Source organism: Lethenteron reissneri, chromosome 67, assembly GCF_015708825.2.
Source record: "Lethenteron reissneri isolate LAM-NWPU_2019-01 chromosome 67, ASM1570882v1, whole genome shotgun sequence".
NCBI classification, from domain to species: domain Eukaryota; kingdom Metazoa; phylum Chordata; class Hyperoartia; order Petromyzontiformes; family Petromyzontidae; genus Lethenteron; species Lethenteron reissneri.
This window is the reverse complement of record NC_083845.1, coordinates 6,800,865-6,820,246: the sequence shown is the minus strand read 5'-3', so window position 1 is coordinate 6,820,246 and position 19,382 is coordinate 6,800,865. Positions and strand designations below refer to the sequence as shown.

Sequence of the window (19,382 nt, the reverse complement as noted above, 5' to 3'; positions counted from 1 at the left end):
CCGCCCGGCGTTGTCTCCGGCGAGTGCGGGCGGTGTTCGTCACGTCGACTAAATGTTTTTTTTTTTTACTCGTCTGTTATAATAATAATTGTTACAATTTATTTTTCGACGTAAACTATTTCTTTGGATGTGCTGCTACTGCGTTAGCGCCGTCAGTATCGCTGTGGCTTTAAAAGCCGACCGTGCTAACCTCCGATTATGCGCGGTTGGCTACGTACGGTGTGAAAGAAGTTCAACATACATAAACACTGCCTATAGACTCAACACTGCCCATAGACTCAACACTACCCATAGACTCAACACTACCCATAGACTCAACACTGCCCATAGACTCAACACTACCCATAGACTCAACACTACCCATAGACTCAACACTACCCATAGACTCAACACTGCCTATAGACTCAACACTGCCTATAGACTCAACACTGCCCATAGACTCAACACTACCCATAGACTCAACACTACCCATAGACTCAACACTGCCTATAGACTCAACACTGCCCATAGACTCAACACTGCCCATAGACTCAACACTACCCATAGACTCAACACTACCCATAGACTCAACACTACCCATAGACTCAACACTGCCCATAGACTCAACACTACCCATAGACTCAACACTACCCATAGACTCAACACTACCCATAGACTCAACACTGCCTATAGACTCAACACTGCCCATAGACTCAACACTACCCATAGACTCAACACTACCCATAGACTCAACACTACCCATAGACTCAACACTACCCATAGACTCAACACTGCCCATAGACTCAACACTACCCATAGACTCAACACTGCCCATAGACTCAACACTGCCTATAGAGACTCAACACTACCAATAGACTCAACACTACCCATAGACTCAACACTACCCATAGACTCAACACTGCCCATAGACTCAACACTACCCATAGACTCAACACTGCCCATAGACTCAACACTACCCATAGACTCAACACTTCTCATAGACTCAACACTGCCCATAGACTCAACACTACCCATAGACTCAACACTTCCCACAGACTCAACACTTCTCATAGACTCAACACTGCCCATAGACTCAACACTACCCATAGACTCAACACTTCCCACAGACTCAACACTGCCCATAGACTCAACTCTACACCTCGTATTAGCACTGTCGGATACGTACGGTGCGAAAAGACGTTCAACATACATACGTGCAACATACAAACCTACAGTGCTGGATTCCAGACGTTTGCTCCCATTGCCAGGTGACATCAACGACAATATCACATGGGGCTGGCAATGCTGCAGTGCCTCCTGTCATGTTGAACTATGATCGTTCTTAGCCACAGTAAATCCTTCGAATGGATTTTTACAACAACAAAAATATTTTACTCAACTTGCACTTATTTAAAAAAATATATATATAAATTAACAGGTAAGGAAAGGTGCGATTAATAACTACTTAATTTATTTTGAGCGATGAGACGAGAGTTCTGTATGGGATGAGGGTTCTGTATAGGATGAGGGTTCTGTATGGCCTCATTGCCTGGAGAAATGTATCTTGAACTGACTAATTTAATTTCCGTTAACTTATGAACGTACTCTTTTCTGTAGCAACACTGTGCCCGTGAAAACTCAAACACATTCGCCAACAGGACTGTGGTCTGAAAATCGAAAACAAATATACAAGAGGTGCCGTATTCTTAGGTTGTTTCGGTAAAGTCACGTAGAAGGGAAGTAATAAAATAATAAAAATAAAACATAATTAAATAAAATAATTCTCACGACGTTTCGGCTACAACGCAAGCAGCCGTCTTCAGGCGAAGAATGAGACACTGCCAAGCTAGGAGCTTATATATACGCTGGGTTGGAGGTGCAAGAAGAGCGCCTTAACAACAAGAATGTGCATATCAAGAGGAATTTAGCATACCCACCCACCTCCTACGCATTTCCCATGAATATGCTAAATTCCTCTTCATATGCACATTATTTTTGTTAAGGCGCTCTTCCACCTCCAACGCAGCTTCAACCTCCAACCCAGCTTATATATAAGCTCCTAGCTTGGTAGTGTCTCATTCTTCACCTGAAGACGGCTGCTTGCGTTGTAGCCGAAACGTCGTGAGAATTATTTTATTTTATTATGTTTTATTTTTATTATTTTATTACTTCCCTTCTACGTGACTTTACCGAAAGAACCAAGAAGATAATAAAAGTAAAATAAAATAAAAAAATCCACCTGAAGACGGAAGCTTGTGTTGCTTCCGAAACGTCGTGATTTTTATTTTATTTTACTTTTATTAATTTTAATGTTTTACCTACGTGACTTTACCGAAAAAACCTAAGAATATGAATCCTTGCAGTCACGAAAGCTTCAAATCTAGAAAGAGGTGCCGTGTCGACGGGAGATGTCCCGTCTTCGCAACACGTCAAGACCTATAACGATGGGGGTTTGCTTGGTGGCAAACAACCTGAAGTAAAAATAAAAAAACGTGTTGTTGTAACTAGACGATGTTGACGCAGTCATAAATTAAGTTCGCGGTTTGCACGCATTTATTTACACGACCGACTGACAAAAGTGAAAAAGTGATTTATAGAATTTCGAGACACTGGATTTCAGATGCACCGTTGGAGTGGCTAGAAGATTTTGACTACCTCGCCTGGTGTACAGGGGGTCGTGGGTTCGTTCCCGACCCTGAAGCCTGCTGCTGTATATTTGGAGTTTGCGTGTCTCTCTCTCTCATCATCATCACGGTGGCTAGGAGATGTTAAATCCCTTGCCTGGTGTACAGGGGGTCGTGGGTTCGATCCCGACCCTGACGCCTGTTGTATATTTGGAGTTTGCGTGTCTCTCTCTCTCCCCGTGGCAAACTGTTAACTCCCTTGCCTGGTATGCAAGAGGCCGTGGGTTCGATCACTACCCTGACGCCTTCTGTATAATTGGAGTTTGCATGTTCTCCCTGTGGTCGCGTGGATTTTTCTCCGGCTTTTCCGGTTTTCCCCTCCACATTTAGAAACACGCGTTTAGAGTATTTGTCCGCTTCTACAAATTCCACTTCGTTGAGCTATCGTTTGTGGCCAGGTGGCGTCTGATAAAGAGTCACGTGTAGCCTCAGTGGGGCCTTACCTGGTCAAATAAAAACAAGAGTTTATATTCTTAGGTTTTTTTCGGTAAAGTTACGTAGGTAAAAAAATTAAATTTAAATTATTACAAATAAAATAAAAATCACGACGTTTCGGAGGCAACACAAGCTTCTGTCTTCAGGTGGAACCGTCACAGCACGACTGCTGTATCAAGTGAGAGAAATTCCCAGAAAACAGTCCTTGTATATATACTGGTTGAGGGTGGGAGGAGCCAAGGTAGGCTCTGAATATTATTTTCGTGAGGTTCGGTGCGGCTGAAGCACGCTGTTAGGAATGAGCCTTTGTTGTGTAGATTGGTTGAACTCGGAGGTTCCAAGAGTTGTTAAGGTGCGGCTGAAACCGCTGCCAGGAATGAGTCTTTGTTGTGTAGACTGGTTGAACTGAATATGAATCCTTGCAGTCACTAAAGCTTCAAATCTAGAACAAGAGTTTATTTTCTCTTTCTGGAAGACTTCGATTTCACACGCGGCGTCGTGAGACTAGGTGAGACCAGGATGGAGAGTTGAGAATCATATAGACATTCTAGATTTGAAGCTTTCGTGACTAGCAATGATTCATATTCTTAGGTTTTTTCGGTAAAGTCACGTAGGTAAAACATCAAAATTAATAAAAATAAAATAAAACGTCGTGATTTTTGTTTTATTTTATTTTGATTAATTTTGATGTTTTACCTACGTGACTTTACCGAAAAAACCTAAGAATATAATCATCAGACACTGTGGGTTTCACGATCAAGTGCCTTGATTGAGACTCCAAGCATCAACTACCATCAGCATCATCAGGCGATGGCCAGGATTTAATTGTAAATGTTGTTGTGGGTTTAACTCGATGCACAACAACAACCGGTTTAGTGCTGAACTCCGGCAACTCTTCGACTGACCACGACGTTATTTTTTACGACGTTATTTTTTACGACGTTATTTTTTACGACGTTATTCATCACCAATAAAACGTACGCCGTCAGAAGAAACTTTCCATCTTCATTCTCCCGGGTCTCGCGTGCTGTTCACGCTCGGCAAGAGCTTTTTTAAAACAAAAATAAGTATACCCGTAAAAACAAAGTTTTTCACTATAAATCCTTTATATGCGTGGCGGCTAGAGTCTTCTCGTCCTCTGGCTTGAGATGGCTGCCACCTATGGGTCAGATGATTGTATGCCAGTATTAAGCAATTGGTAATTAAATATTTAATTTGTTTTCCCTAAACAGTGTAAAATTTCACGAACATTAATTGTCTCGCACAACGAGTCTGTGTGCAAAATGTCAGCTCGATTGGATGACGGGAAGTGGGTTAAAAACGACCGAAAGATTTGCACGGTCGTAAGCAAGCAAGCAAGCGAACTTAATATAAAGGATTTAAAAAGCGAGGATTTTCAAAGCAACGTCTGCAGTTCTGCAAATAAATATTTATATTGTCCAACGGTAAACCGTGGTCTGAAGTGGTTCCTGTAAACTGCTATGTGTGTACTCTTTGGTTTTTTGGGTAAAGTCACGTGGGTATAAAATAAAATAGGTCGCGACGTTTCGGGCGCAACACAAGTTTCAAGTTCATTGATTAGGTACAGCCCTGTGAGCCATTCGGCTCTTGAATCGGGTGCAACCGCAACAAACAAAAAAACATGAACATGAACAAGAAAACATCTTAAAGTGAATATGTGCAAACAGAAAATCCAAGAAAAGACAGCAAAATGTTGCAGAAAAAGCACCGCACACCAACGCTGTGTGCAAAAATCCCAGTGGGATGCAAGTCAAACAAAAACAACCACAAGACAACTTAGATTAAGGCCATCAGTCTAACTCTGTACTACAACAAACAAACATGGCCAAACGAATACACTTTTCAAAAATCACCAAAATAAAGCCATGAAAGCAATGAAACAGTGCAGATCATAGGAACCGTGACCGAATTTTCACAATAAACGACGTAAACAACATGTACTACCAAACCCTGCAGCCATAGCTGTCTGCATGAGTCACTCCACAATAGCAGGAGCATCAGTCGGAGCGTCATCTGGTGGGAAAGCATAGTCTGCTGCTGAGGAAGACTGTTTTAAAAGGTTTGAAATGGGTGTCGCTCAAGGGTTATAAAGAAGTGGTCAGGGCTAGTGATGTTAAGGACGTCACCTCCACCATTGGAACCTCATTTGCCAGTAGCAAAATATGATAATTGGTTTTTTTACCCTTTTATCTGGCAACAAAACTGACACCTTTTTTACAAGGAGTCCTGTTTGCATAGACCACAATACCTGCAGCCATAATGCAAACAAAAAACACAACTCTGATAATGTATGCACTGTCCTTGAAATTGATTGGTCCACACCCGAGACAGCTTTCCTTAGAGCCTAGTCTCACATGGTGTTGGACCAGATGACGCCAAAAAGCGCACAACTCAAAGACAATGCACCATCAGAGTATGAGAGCTCGGGGTAAGCATTTACACCATTGGAACCTCCTTTTCCAGTAGCAAAATATGATAAAGAAAATGACGTAATAACCAATCGAAGATGTCACCGCCACTGAAAATGACGTCATCGCCAATATAAGATATCGCCACTCAAAATGACGTCATCGCCATTGAAATGAGGTCTTTTCCCACCGAAATGACGTCACCGGCACTGAAAATTACGTCATCGCCCTTGCATGACGAGAAGCGTTGGCCGCAGCAGTCGAGAGGAAACATGACATCATCGCCAAAAGATATCGCCAATGAAAATGACGTAATCATCAATTTCAGATATCGACACTGAAAATTGACGTCATCGCCACTGAAACGACGTATTTTCCCAGCGAAATGACGTCACCGGCGCTGAAAATGACGTCATCGCGTTTTCATCGGACGGAAGTGACGACAATATGAGCCCGCCGAGTATAAACGTCCCAGCGGAAGTGACGTCTCTCCCTTTCCGACGAGAAGCGAGGCAGCAGCAGCAGTCGAGAGAGACAGCAGGGAGGGCGCATCCGTCTCGGTCGACCTGAATCCAGGCTCATCCGACGCCATCCCTAGTCCTCTAGCCGCGCAGCTTCGCTCAAACACCTTCCGCCATGGCCCCCAAGTTCGACCCGAACGAAATTAAGATCGGTGAGGGGTCGGCGGCGGCGATGGCGGATCGAGCGCGCGGGTGGGCGGTGTGTGGGGAGGTGTTTTGCTCTAAATGCGGCCTAGTTGAGGCTTTCTCTTTCTCTCTCGGGCCTTGTTTGCTTGGCGGTTGTCAAAAGTGCGCGGAGCGATAAACTTCTTCGGGGGCGGTGTTGGTACGGCGCGGAGATGGAGCGAGTTGAGGATGAAATGCCTGGTGGCTAGCGAGCGATTGTGAGAAAATAAACTCTAAAGACGGGTTCGCCGGATCCGCTGATGAAGAGGGTTGGTGGGGTGGGGGGTATTATCTCTAGGAGCCGCGTGTGTAGTAGTAACACGTGGCCTCAAGGTGCACATGGCCTGGCACAAGCGTCGTGGTGACGTCACCGCCACTTAGTGGCGAATGGCGGTTGTGTGTGTTGGTGTGCACGTGTGTTGGTGTGCACGTGTGTGTGTGTGTTGGTGTGCACGTGTGTGTGTGTTGGTGTGCACGTGTGTGTGTGTTGGTGTGCACGTGTGTGTGTGTTGGTGTGCGCGTGTGTGTGTGTTGGTGTGCAGGTGTGTGTGTGTTGGTGTGCACGTGTGTGTTGGTGTGTGTGTGTTGGTGTGCACGTGTGTTGGTGTGTGTTGGTGTGCACGTGTGTTGGTGTGCGCGTATGTGTGTGTGCGTGTGTGTGTGTTGTGGTGCACGTGTGTGTGTGTTGGTGTGCACGTGTGTGTGTTGGTGTGCACGTGTGTGTGTGTTGTGCACGTGTGTGTGTTGGTGTGCACGTGTGTGTGTGTTGGTGTGCACGTGTGTGTGTTGGTGTGCACGTGTGTGTGTGTTGGTGTGCACGTGTGTGTTGGTGTGCACGTGTGTGTGTGTTGGTGTGCACGTGTGTGTGTGTTGGTGTGCACGTGTTGTGTGTTGGTGTGCACGTGTGTGTGTGTTGGTGTGCACGTGTGTTTGGTGTGCACGTGTGTGTGTGTTGGTGTGCACGTGTGTGTGTGTTGGTGTGCACGTGTGTGTGTGTGGTGTGCACGTGTGTGTGTGTTGGTGTGCACGTGTGTTGTGTTGGTGTGCACGTGTGTGTGTTGGTGTGCACGTGTGTGTGTGGTTGGGTGCACGTGTGTGTGTTGGTGTGCACGTGTTGGGGTGCACGTGTGGTGGGTGTGGTGTGCACGTGGTGTGGTGTGTTGGTGTGCACGTATGTGTTGTGTTTGGTGTGCAGCGGTGTGGTGGTGTGGTTGGTGTGCACGTGTGGTGTGTGTTGGTGTGCACGTGTGTGTGTGTTGGTGTGCACGTGTGTGTGTGTGGTGTGCAAGTGTGTGTGTGTTGGTGTGCACGTGTGTGTGTGTTGGTGTGCACGTGTGTGTGTGTTGGTGTGCACGTGTGTGTGTGTTGGTGTGCACGTGTGTGTGTGTTGGTGTGCACGTGTGTGTGTGTTGGTGTGCACGTGTGTGTGTTTGGTGTGCACGTGTGTGTGTTGGTGTGGGGGAGCGGTGGTGTAGTGGTTAGCGCGCTGCGCTATGAACCTGGTTGACCCGGGTTCGATTCCCGCTCACGGCCAACACCGGTGACGATTATTTGAACCTGTCCTGGGCCGGCCTCCCCTAGGTCGACTCAGCCTGAAATGAGTACCTGGTGCGGTGTGTAAACATCGCCACTGGGGAGACAAAGGCGGCCGGGCGTAATGCTGGCCACCTACCCCCTCGTGTACCGTTCTGGCCTTCGTAGGTGCTCGCTAACAGCACTTGCCCCTACAGTCTGTTAAGGCTATACGGGGGATCTTTGTGTTGGTGTGCACGTGTGTGTGTTGGTGTGCACGTGTGTGTGTTGGTGTGCACGTGTGTGTGTTGGTGTGCACGTGTGTGTGTTGGTGTGCACGTGTGTGTGTTGGTGTATGTGTCAGGATATGAGTCTGGGGGAGCGGTAGTTTAGCGGTTAAGCGCTACGCTGCGCTACGAAACCGGCGATCACGCTCACGGCCTGGGCCTCCCCTAGGTCCACTCGGCCTCAAATCCGCGGGCCATACAAAATGATCAACTTAAAAATTAGCCCGTTGTATTTGGTCAAACATTTAATTAACTCACCCCTAATGCGATGGGCTGGAACTGCTTCTCTCTGGCGAGGCATGTGATGTTAGCTGGTGTTGATGATGTTGCTGCTGCTACTCGCAACTGCTTTGCCAGGTTTTCTCCTAGATTTATTGAATTTCTAGTCCCGCCTGCGGTTGCCTTGGTAGGGCCAAGACCAAATGATTTCGCTGGCCTTGTACCGCCCGCGGGCCGGACGTTCTGTATTAAAGGATGGGGGGAGGGGGGTGTCGTTGCCCGAAACGTCTGTTTTGTGTTTTTTTTAATGCCACGGTGTTTATGGGGAATGATTGTTTTTGTTTCGATGCAAGTGACAACACTTTACGGGTTTAGTCGATTACACTGAAGGGAATGGTTGACACCACGACCCACACACACTCGGCTAAAACGCCGCAAAAGTAATCTGTAATAAAATATATAAAACTAAACTTTTTTAAAACACGCTTTATTGGAATGTATTAAAAGTTAAAGAACTCCACGACTCCAGGAAGTGGCCCCGAAGCTTGCCACAACGTAAGGGGACCGTGGGTAATTGCAGCCAACGTCAGTTGAGTGGACAATTAGACCCAAGCCGAAACATAACATGTAAAAAAAATGTATATTTTTTATGATAGAATATAGTATTGTCATCAGTATGACATAAGTATACCATGTTTGCAGTCGGTACCACATTGGGAAGTGAGTTTAAAATTAAGTTACAAGATTTGAGGATACAACGACAACAGAGTGAGTTAAATAAAAGCGTGTAAGAACTCCCCCTCGTTTCAGACTGAGAGGAATAGTGACAATGAAGTCCACATGCTGCACGGGCTTTAATCGATCAGGTTAAGGAATCGATTAACTAAAGTAAAACATGCCGACAAAGGTGTAGCACTTGTCCGTTATCGAGCGATTGATCCATCGCTGTGTGGGTTTAGCAACCGCTCCCCACGGAACGTGTCAACTACTGTAGAGTGGCACAACTACTGTGAGGGTTGCACAACTACTCTGGGAGTGGCACAACTGTTGTGGCGTGTAGTGGCACAACTGTTGTGGAGGGTGGCACAACTGTTGTGTAGTGGCACAACTACTCTCGGAGTGGCACAACTACTGTGAGAGTGGCACAACTGTTATGGAGGGTGGCACAACTACTCTGGGAGTGGCACAACTACTGTGAGGGTGGCACAACTTTTGTGGAGTGGCACATGCACCGTGGTTGATCCCCGTGTTCTATTCTCTGTGTCGCCCTCAGTGTGCTTGCGATGCACAGGCGGGGAAGTCGGTGCCACATCAGCGCTGGCTCCCAAGATCGGACCCCTGGGTCTGGTACGTGATTACCCCCCCCCCCCCCCCGTGCATTCCATTACATTCTCTGTGGCGAGATGCTAACTACATCGGCTGAATATTTGGAGTTTGCGTGTGTGTCTCTCTCCCAGTGGTCGCGTGGATTTTGCTCCGGCGTCCCTCCGGTTTTTCCCCTACACATTTACAATCGGCATCGCGCGTTTTTCGGGTATTTGACCACGAGAAATATCCACGCGTTGATACGGCCACTTCTCGCTTACAGCTCAGTGGGCCCTCCTTACCTGGTACAATTAAAAAAATAGTAATGGAAAACTTTGGCAGGAAAATTAGTCGTGGGACCTTGGTAAAACTTGGTCCATCAACATTCTGTTGCCGCTGCTGCTGCAGCCGTTGCTGCTGCTGCAGCCGTAGCTGCTGCTGCAGCCGTAGCTGCTGCTGCAGCCGTAGCTGCTGCTGCAGCCGTAGCTGCTGCTGCAGCCGTAGCTGCTGCTGCAGCCGTAGCTGCTGCTGCAGCCGTAGCTGCTGCTGCAGCCGTAGCTGCTGCTGCAGCCGTTGCTGCTGCTGCAGCCGTTGCTGCTGCTGCAGCCGTAGCTGCTGCTGCAGCCGTAGCTGCTGCTGCAGCCGTAGCTGCTGATGCAGCCGTTGCTGCTGCTGCAGCCTTTGCTGCTGCTGCTTCTACTGCTGACGAGGCGACGCGCGTGCGCGACTTTTTGTCTCCCCGACAGTCGCCCAAGAAGGTGGGCGATGACATCGCCAAGGCGACGGGGGACTGGAAGGGCCTGCGCATCACCGTGCGCCTCACCATCCAGAACCGTCAGGCCGCCGTGAGTTAACGGAAGGTCGCCGACTTACCACGCCTAATGCGTACGCACAAATACTCGGACAGGGATCGCCCCCCAGCCATCGAACAAAGACATTGTCGTGCGGCCGTCTGGAACGCTCTTTTCTACCGATATTACGAAGCCATTGGGAGCTATGCAACTTATGAAATCATCATCGAGGTTGATAAACTAATTTCCCTGGAACTGCTTGTTGTGTGTTTAGTTTGTTGGCCCCCCCCCCGCACCTCCGATTAGAGCGATCGGCTACGTACGGTGCGAAAGAAGTTCAACATGTACAGTACGTTTAGTGGTCTACATAAACTGATGGGGAAAGTGCCCTTCTATCTGGCAACAAAACTGACACTTTTTTTACAAGGAGTCATGTTTACATAGACCACAATACCTGCAGTCGTAATGCAAACAAAAAACGTAACTCTGATAATGTGCCAAAAGGCGTCATCTGGTCCAACCCATGTGAGACTAGGCTCTAAGGAAAGCTGTCTCGGGTGTGGACCAATCAACTTCAAGGACAGTGCATACATTATCAGAGTTGTGTTTTTTGTTTGCATTATGGCTGCAGGTATTGTGGTCTATGCAAACATGACTCCTTGTAAAAAAGGTGTCAGTTTTGTTGCCAGATAGAAGGGTAAAAAACCAATTATATTTTTTACTGGCAAATGAGGTTCCAATGGGGGAAAGTGCCGTTTGTGAGCGCGTATTAACGCCGGCTTAAACCTATGACGCTATCGTGATTTGTAACTTTTATCCTGTGCATCAAGGTTAGTTCCTTTTAATGATATTCAGGGAATCTGTTGTCTTGTTGTGGTCTGGGATTGTTTTTGTTGCTGCCCTGCCTCAAGCTTGCATTTGGTGTTGATACATCGGCAGGAATTGAAGTACATGTGGAACTTTTACTTCCATTATTTATATTTCATTATTTTCACCGGCCACCCAACCCCCTCGTGCGCCGTGCCGGCCTTGATAGCCGCTACTCGTAAACAGCACTTGCCCCAACAGTCTGTTAAGGCTATACGGGGTGGGGGGGATCTTTGTCTTTGACAGATTGAGGTGGTGCCCTCGGCGTCGGCCCTGATCATCAAGGCCCTGAAGGAGCCTCCTCGCGATCGCAAGAAGCAGAAGAACAGTGAGACGCACACAACGACCCGTCATTACAGACGCGACCCCTACACCCGCCACGCGTCGCCTCTCCCTGCCTACCCCCCCCCCTCACGTCATGTCCACTTGGCCTCTCCCATCCTACCCCCCCCCCCCCCGTTATGTCCACTTGGCCTCTCCCATCCTACCCCCCCCCCTTCCCACGTAATGTCCACTTGGCCTCTCCCATCCTACCCCCCCCCCCCCGTTATGTCCACTTGGCCTCTCCCATCCTACCCCCCCCCCTTCCCACGTATGTCCACTTGGCCTCTCCCATCCTACCCCCCCCTTCCCACGTAATGTCCACTTGGCCTCTCCCATCCTACCCCCCCCTTCCCACGTAATGTCCACTTGGCCTCTCCCATCCTACCCCCCCCCCCCCCTCACGTAATGTCACTTGGCCTCTCCCATTCTACCCCCCCCCCCTTCCCACGTAATGTCCACTTGGCCTCTCCCATCCTACCCCCCCCCCCCCCCTCACGTAATGTCCACTTGGCCTCTCCCATCCTACCCCCCCCCCTTCCCACGTTATGTCCACTTGGCCTCTCCTACCCCCACCCCTCACGTAATGTCCACTTGGCCTCTCCCATCCTACCCCCCCCCCCCTCACGTCATGTCCACTTGGCCTCTCCCATCCTACCCCCCCCCCCCCCCCCCCTCACGTTATGTCCACTTGGACATTCCCATCCTACCCCCCCCCCCCCCTCACGTTAGGTCCACTTGGCCTCTCCCATCCTACCCCCCCCCCCCCCCCCCTCACGTCATGTCCACTTGGCCTCTCCCATCCTACCTCCCCCCCCCCCCCCCCTCACGTTAGGTCCACTTGGCCTCTCCCATCCTACCCCCCCCCCCCCCCCCTCACGTTAGGTCCACTTGGCCTCTCCCATCCTACCCCCCCCCCCCCCCCCTCACGTTAGGTCCACTTGGCCTCTCCCATCCTACCCCCCCCCCCCCCCCCCCCACGTTATGTCCACTTGGCCTCTCCCATCCTAACCCCCCCCCCCCCCCCCTCACGTTAGGTCCACTTGGCCTCTCCCATCCTACCCCCCCCCCCCCCCTCACGTCATGTCCACTTGGCCTCTCCCATCCTACCTCCCCCCCCCCCCCCCTCACGTAGGTCCACTTGGCCTCTCCCATCCTACCCCCCCCCCCCCCCCCCTCACGTTAGGTCCACTTGGCCTCTCCCATCCTACCCCCCCCCCCCCCCCCCCCTCACGTTAGGTCCACTTGGCCTCTCCCATCCTACCCCCCCCCCCCCCCCCCCCACGTTATGTCCACTTGGCCTCTCCCATCCTACCCCCCCCCCACGTTATGTCCACTTGGCCTCTCCCATCCTACCCCCCCCCCCCCCCCCCTCACGTTATGTCCACTTGGCCTCTCCCATCCTACCCCCCCCCCCCCCCCTCACGTTATGTCCACTTGGCCTCTCCCATCCTACCCCCCCCCCCCCCCCACGTTATGTCCATTTGGTCTCTCCTATCCTACCCCCCCCCCCACGTTATGTCCACTTGGTCTCTCCCATCCTACCCCCCCCCCCCCCCCTCACGTTATGTCCACTTGGTCCTCTCCCATCCTACCCCCCCACGTTATGTCCACTTGGCCTCTCCCATCCTACCCCCCCTCACGTTATGTCCACTTGGTCTCTCCCATCCTACCCCCCCCCACGTTATGTCCACTTGGTCTCTCCCATCCTACCCCCCCCCCCCACGTTATGTCCACTTGGTCTCTCCCATCCTACCCCCCCCCACGTTATGTCCACTTGGTCTCTCCCATCCTACCCCCCCCCCCCCCCACGTTATGTCCAAAAAATCTGTATCAAGTGTTTTTTTTTGCTGTGACAGTTTCACCTGAAGACGGAAGCTTGTGTTGCCTCCGAAACGTCGTGATTTTATTCTTTTTATTTTTTATTAATTTTAATTTCATTTTTTACCTACGTGACTTTACCGAAAGAACTAAGAGTATGTGTCTGATCTCTGTAACCCATCTTGTCTCTGTAACATGTCTGATCTCCGTGTAACCCGTCTGCTCTCCGTGTAACATGACTCGTCTCCGTATGTAACCCATCTTGTCTCTGTAACATGTCTGCTCTCCGTGTAACATGTCTCGTCTCCGTATGTAACCCATCTTGTCTCTGTGCGTTACCTATGCCGTCCGCAGTCAAGCACACGGGAAACCTGGGTCTGGATGAGATCATCAACATCGCCCGCCAGATGAGACCCAGATCCCTGGCTCGTGAACTCAAGGGTGAGTGACGCGCGTGCGTGGGAGAGGGGTCTCGTAGCGTAGGGGTCCCCAACCCCCAGGCCGGTACCGGTCCGTGGCCTGTTAGCAACCGGGCTGCACAGCAGCAGGAGGTGAGAGCGGTGAGCAGAGGTCGCAACCGGGTACCCGATACCCGTACCCTACCTGATACCCGGCTACCCGTACCCGGCCGGGTACAGGTAGGCGTTTGCGACCCTGGTGCGGCCGGGTACGGGTAGGCCGTGACTCACTGGTGAGTCACCGTTTGTCACTCATTTCCCAACGTCTTGTCTCTTCTCACAATTCAAGTTGCTAGAATCAACCCACCCGCGCCTGCAACATGGCTTCATCCCAGAGGTCGCAATCGGGTACCCGATACCCGTACCCTACCCGGCCGGGTAGGGGTAGCCGGGTATCGGGTAGGGTACCCGTTTGCAACCCTGGTGCGGCCGGGTACGGTAAGGAATCGAAACCCGTTTGCGACGTCTGGCGGTGAGTCCGCGCGTGGAACCCGCCCCCATTATTTTATTGACCACTTCCATCCACGCCTCTTCCCCGCACTGTGCACTTGTCACAGTTTTGGCGAGTCCACAAGCTGCTAACCCCTAGCCAACATAAGTACAAAACAAACGTCGCTGGAGAGCTTCTTTGAAAAGGGGGAAAGATCTTTTTGGTTCTTTCGGTAAAGTCACGTAGAATGGAAATAATAAAATAAAAGAAACATTTATTATGTTGTCTTTTTTTATTTTATTATTTCCATTCTACGTGACTTTACCGAAAGAACCAAGAAGATGAATCCCTGCAGTCACGAAAGCTTTACATCGAAGGGGGAAAGACCCAATGATGAAACCCTCCTCCCCGGTCCGTGAAAAAATTGTCTCCCACAAAACCGGTCCCTGGTGCCACAAGGTTGGGGACCGCTGGACAGTAGCGGTTAGCAAGCTGCACTACGAACCTACAGAACCCAGTTCGATACCCGGACTGGGGTCTGCAGGTTGGCGAGTAGCTGCTGCTGTGGTGTGTAAACATCGCCGCCACTCGGGAGAGACGAAGGGCACGGCGCTGGCCGCCCCCCACTCCCTCGTGTGCCGTTCCGGCCTTTATAGGTGCTCGATAACAGCACTTGCCCCTACAGTCTGTCAAGGCTGGGGGAGCAGTCGTGTCGCGGTTATGGTGCCGCGCTTTGAACCCGGCGACTCGAATTCCATTCCCGTTCACGGGCCAACGCCTTGTTGACCTTCCCCTGCACCTCCGATGAGCTCGGTTGGCTACGTACGGTGCGAAAGAAGTTCAACATACATACAGCTCGTCTTCTTGGTTCTTTCTGTAAAGTCACGTAGAAGGGAAATAATAAAATAATGAAAATATAACATAATAAAATACAATTCTCACGACGTTTCGGCCACAACGCAAGCAGCCGTCCTCAGGTGAAGAACAGGTCTTTCCGACAGAAGGTGAAGAACAGGTCTTTCCGACAGACCTGTTCTTCACCTGAGGACGGCTGCTTGCGTTGTGGCCGAAACGTCGTGAGAATTGTATTTTATAATGTTATATTTTCATTATTTTATTATTTCCCTTCTACGTGACTTTACAGAAAGAACCAAGAAGATGAATCCCTGCAGTCACGAAAGCTTTAAATCGAAATTTAATACGTACAGCCTTTGCCCCAACAGTCTGCTAAAGTTAACGCTGGCGGGGGGGATGTTTGTGTTAGGCACGGTGAAGGAGATCCTGGGCACGGCCCAGTCGGTGGGCTGCACCGTGGACGGGAAACACCCTCACGACGTCATCGACGAGATCAACAACGGGGAGACCGAGATCCCCTCGGTGAGTTTGTCGCCCCCGCAGACACGTGACGCACGGAGAGGTACAGGACTAAAGAGATACACAGACACATGGCGCACGGAGAGATACAGGAATCAGGTGATACACAGATACATGACGCACAGAGAGATACAGGACTCAGGAGATACACAGATACTCAGAAGGGAAACACCTCAATGTTGAAAATCCCCCTGGTGAGTTCTTGTCCAGACAGTACACCGAGAGATGCAGAACTCCGAGATATGCAGTGGACACTACTACTAGAGGTACACGCACATACACTCAAATCTAAACAATGTCTTTATTTTACAAGTAAGGCCCATTGAGCTATAAGCACTTTTTCAGAAGCCCACACAGAGAAGGGAAACACCCAAATGCAGATCCCCTCCATGAGCTTCTTGCCCAGAGAGAGACGCTGCACGCAGAGATGCAGAACTCGTGTAGATGCAGAGAGACGCACTCTCCACTCGGATTGACTCAGAAGGGAAACACCCAGACACCCAAGAGACGGAGGTCCGCTCCGTGAGAAATGGCACATGGAGATACGTAGAGTACTGCATGCTACACGGATACACACAGGTACACACACACACGTGTGCAGATACCGCCACAACTTTGATTACGTTTGGCGATCTGTATCCCAACCGAGTGATTCGCAGGTTATTTTCCAATGTGGCAAATTTGGACCCTGACACTGATGCATGACCTCTCAAAAATACATCGGACGGGGGTGGGGGTCAGATCTTTAAACGTCCGCCGTGAAACAGGGCATCGTCGTGTGTGCGATTATGGCTGTCGCACGCCGGCAGTGTTAATCAGGGCGGCTGCTGGGTTAGAACCGTGAAGCTTTTGACGACGGCGCTGCCGCTGCTGGGCTCCCACACGGTCGTCACCCCCACGGCGATTGTCAATCTGTGTGGAGTGTGCGGAGGTTGTGTTAACACGGGTGTTGTGCGTGTTGTGTTGCAGGATTAAAAGAACACCAGCTCCGAAGTGATTGTGGGAAACGAAGCATCGAATTTAAATAAAAACTAAAAAAAATCCAAGGTTCTTTTTGTCGATGTGGTTTTTAAAAAAAAAGTACCATTAAAATGATTTTGAGTTTTTTTTTGGACAGTGTTGAGTCTATGGACAGTGTTGAGTCTATGGGCAGTGTTGAGTCTATGGGCAGTGTTGAGTCTATGGGCAGTGTTGAGTCTATGGGCAGTGTTGAGTCTATGGGCAGTGTTGAGTCTATGGGCAGTGTTGAGTCTATGGGCAGTGTTGAGTCTATGGGTAGTGTTGAGTCTATGGACAGTGTTGAGTCTATGGGCAGTGTTGAGTCTATGGGCAGTGTTGAGTCTATGGGCAGTGTTGAGTCTATGGGCAGTGTTGAGTCTATGGGCAGTGTTGAGTCTATGGGCAGTGTTGAGTCTATGGGCAGTGTTGAGTCTATGGGCAGTGTTGAGTCTATGGGCAGTGTTGAGTCTATGGGTAGTGTTGAGTCTATGGGCAGTGTGAGTCTATGGGTAGTGTTGAGTCTATGGGCAGTGTTGAGTCTATGGGTAGTGTTGAGTCTATGGGCAGTGTTGAGTCTATGGGCAGTGTTGAGTCTATGGGCAGTGTTGAGTCTATGGGCAGTGTTGAGTCTATGGGCAGTGTTGAGTCTATGGGCAGTGTTGAGTCTATGGGCAGTGTTGAGTCTATGGGCAGTGTTGAGGTCTATGGGCAGTGTTGATGTCTATTGGGCAGTGTTGAGTCTATGGGCCGTGTTGAGTCTATGGGCAGTGTTGAGTCTATGGGCAGTGTTGAGTCTATGGGCAGTGTTGAGTCTATGGGCAGTGTTGAGTCTATGGGCAGTGTTGAGTCTATGGGCAGTGTTGGTCTATGGGCAGTGTTGAGTCTATGGGCAGTGTTGAGTCTATGGGCAGTGTTGAGTCTATGGGTAAGTGTTGAGTCTATGGGCTAGTGGTTGAGTCTATGGGTAGTGTTGAGCTATGGGCAGTGTTGAGTCTATGGGCAGTGTTGAGTCTATGGGCAGTGTTGAGTCTATGGGCCAGTGTTGAGTCTAGGGGCAGTGTAGTCTAATGGGCAGTGTTGAGTCTATGGGCAGTGTTGAGTCATGGGCAGTGTGGAGTCTATGGCAGTGTTGAGTCTATGGCAGTGTTGAGTCTATGGTGCAGTGTTGAGTCTATGGGCAGTGTTAGTCTATGGGCAGTGTTGAGTCTATGGGCCGGGGTGGGGCCATGGGGAGGGGTGAGTCTATGGGCAGTGTTGAGTCTGTGGGCAGTGTGAGTCTATGGGCAGTGTTGAGTCTATGGGCAGTGTTGAGTCTATGGGCAGTGTTGAGTCTATGGGCAGTGTTGAGTCTATGGGCAGTGTTGAGTCTATGGGCAGTGTTGAGTCTATGGGCAGTGTTAGTCTATGGGCAGTGTGAGTCTATGGGCAGTGTGAGTATATGGGCAGTGTGAGTCTATGGGCAGTGTTGAGTCTATGGGCAGTGTTGAGTCTATGGGCAGTGTTGAGTCTATGGGCAGTGTTGAGTCTATGGGCAGTGTTGAGTCTATGGGCAGTGTTGAGTCTATGGGCAGTGTTGAGTCTATGGGCAGTGTTGAGTCTATGGGCAGTGTTGAGTCTATGGGCAGTGTTGAGTCTATGGGCAGTGTTGAGTCTATGGGCAGTGTTGAGTCTATGGGCAGTGTTGATTCTATGGGCAGTGTTGAGTCTATGGGCAGTGTTGAGTCTATGGGCAGTGTTGAGTCTATGGGTCGTGTTGAGTCTATGGGCAGTGTTGAGTCTATGGGTAGTGTTAGTCTATGGGCAGTGTTGAGTCTATGGGCAGTGTTGAGTCTATGGGCAGTGTTGAGTCTATGGGCAGTGTTGAGTCTATGGGCAGTGTTGAGTCTATGGGCAGTGTTGAGTCTATGGGCAGTGTTGAGTCTATGGGCAGTGTTGAGTCTATGGGCAGTGTTGAGTCTATGGGCAGTGTTGAGTCTATGGGCAGTATGTAATGTACCTCCCGATTAGCCAACGGTGCTAATCGGAGGATGCAAATTTTCTTCCCACAAGCCACCTGTGCTGTCGACTCAATGCCTCTTCTCTGCCTATTGATGACTCCCTCTAACAGACCCAAATCCTCCCATAAACACAACAAGAGACCCGGACTGGCACAGGAACTCAGTGACTTTTCCGATACACGATATACGCCCACTGTTTCTGTACAGTCTTGAGATAAGGTCACAATTTAGATAGTATGTAAATCCACATTGTAAGATGTAGATGCAAGTCTTATCGATCTTCCACATGTTTGGGCTCTATCAAGTCCAGGCTCAACTTTGTTTCCCCTCTGCCGAGTAGATTCGGTCACATTTAAACAATAAATCCACCATATGTTTAAACTTCTTTTGCACCATACGTAACCAACCGCTCTAATCGGAGGTGTGGTGGAAGGGTAACAAACTAAACACTGCAGCTCTAAAAAACGGCATCTGAATATTCTTGTTTCTTTTGGTAAAGTTACGTAGAAAGGAAATAATACAAATATAATTCTCACGACGTTTCGGCCACAACGCAAGCAGCCGTCCTCAGGTGAAGAACAGGTCTGTTGGAAAGACTGCGTCTTAATGAACACTGCTCAGCTTGGCAGCGTATTTTAAGCTGGGTGGGAGGAGAGCACCTTGACAAAGGAGTTGACATCCACCCAGCTTAAAATACGCTGCCAAGCTTGGTGTTCATTAGGACGCCGTCTTTCCAACAGCAGTTTTTTCACCCGAGGACGGCTGCTTGCGTTGTGGCCGAAACGTGA

At 49.7% G+C, this 19,382-nt stretch overlaps 1 protein-coding gene across 1 annotated transcript; it reads left to right on the top strand.

Annotated features, from left to right (window-relative positions):
* Positions 1-6,012: 6,012 nt before the first annotated feature.
* Positions 6,013-16,644, top strand: RPL12 (ribosomal protein L12). Its single transcript, XM_061578792.1, has 7 exons — positions 6,013-6,200; positions 9,505-9,578; positions 10,283-10,381; positions 11,441-11,522; positions 13,691-13,777; positions 15,489-15,601; positions 16,568-16,644. Exons 1-7 carry the CDS (start codon positions 6,164-6,166, stop codon positions 16,571-16,573), a joined length of 498 nt encoding a protein of 165 aa, XP_061434776.1. The 5' UTR covers positions 6,013-6,163; the 3' UTR covers positions 16,574-16,644.
* Positions 16,645-19,382: the final 2,738 nt, after the last annotated feature.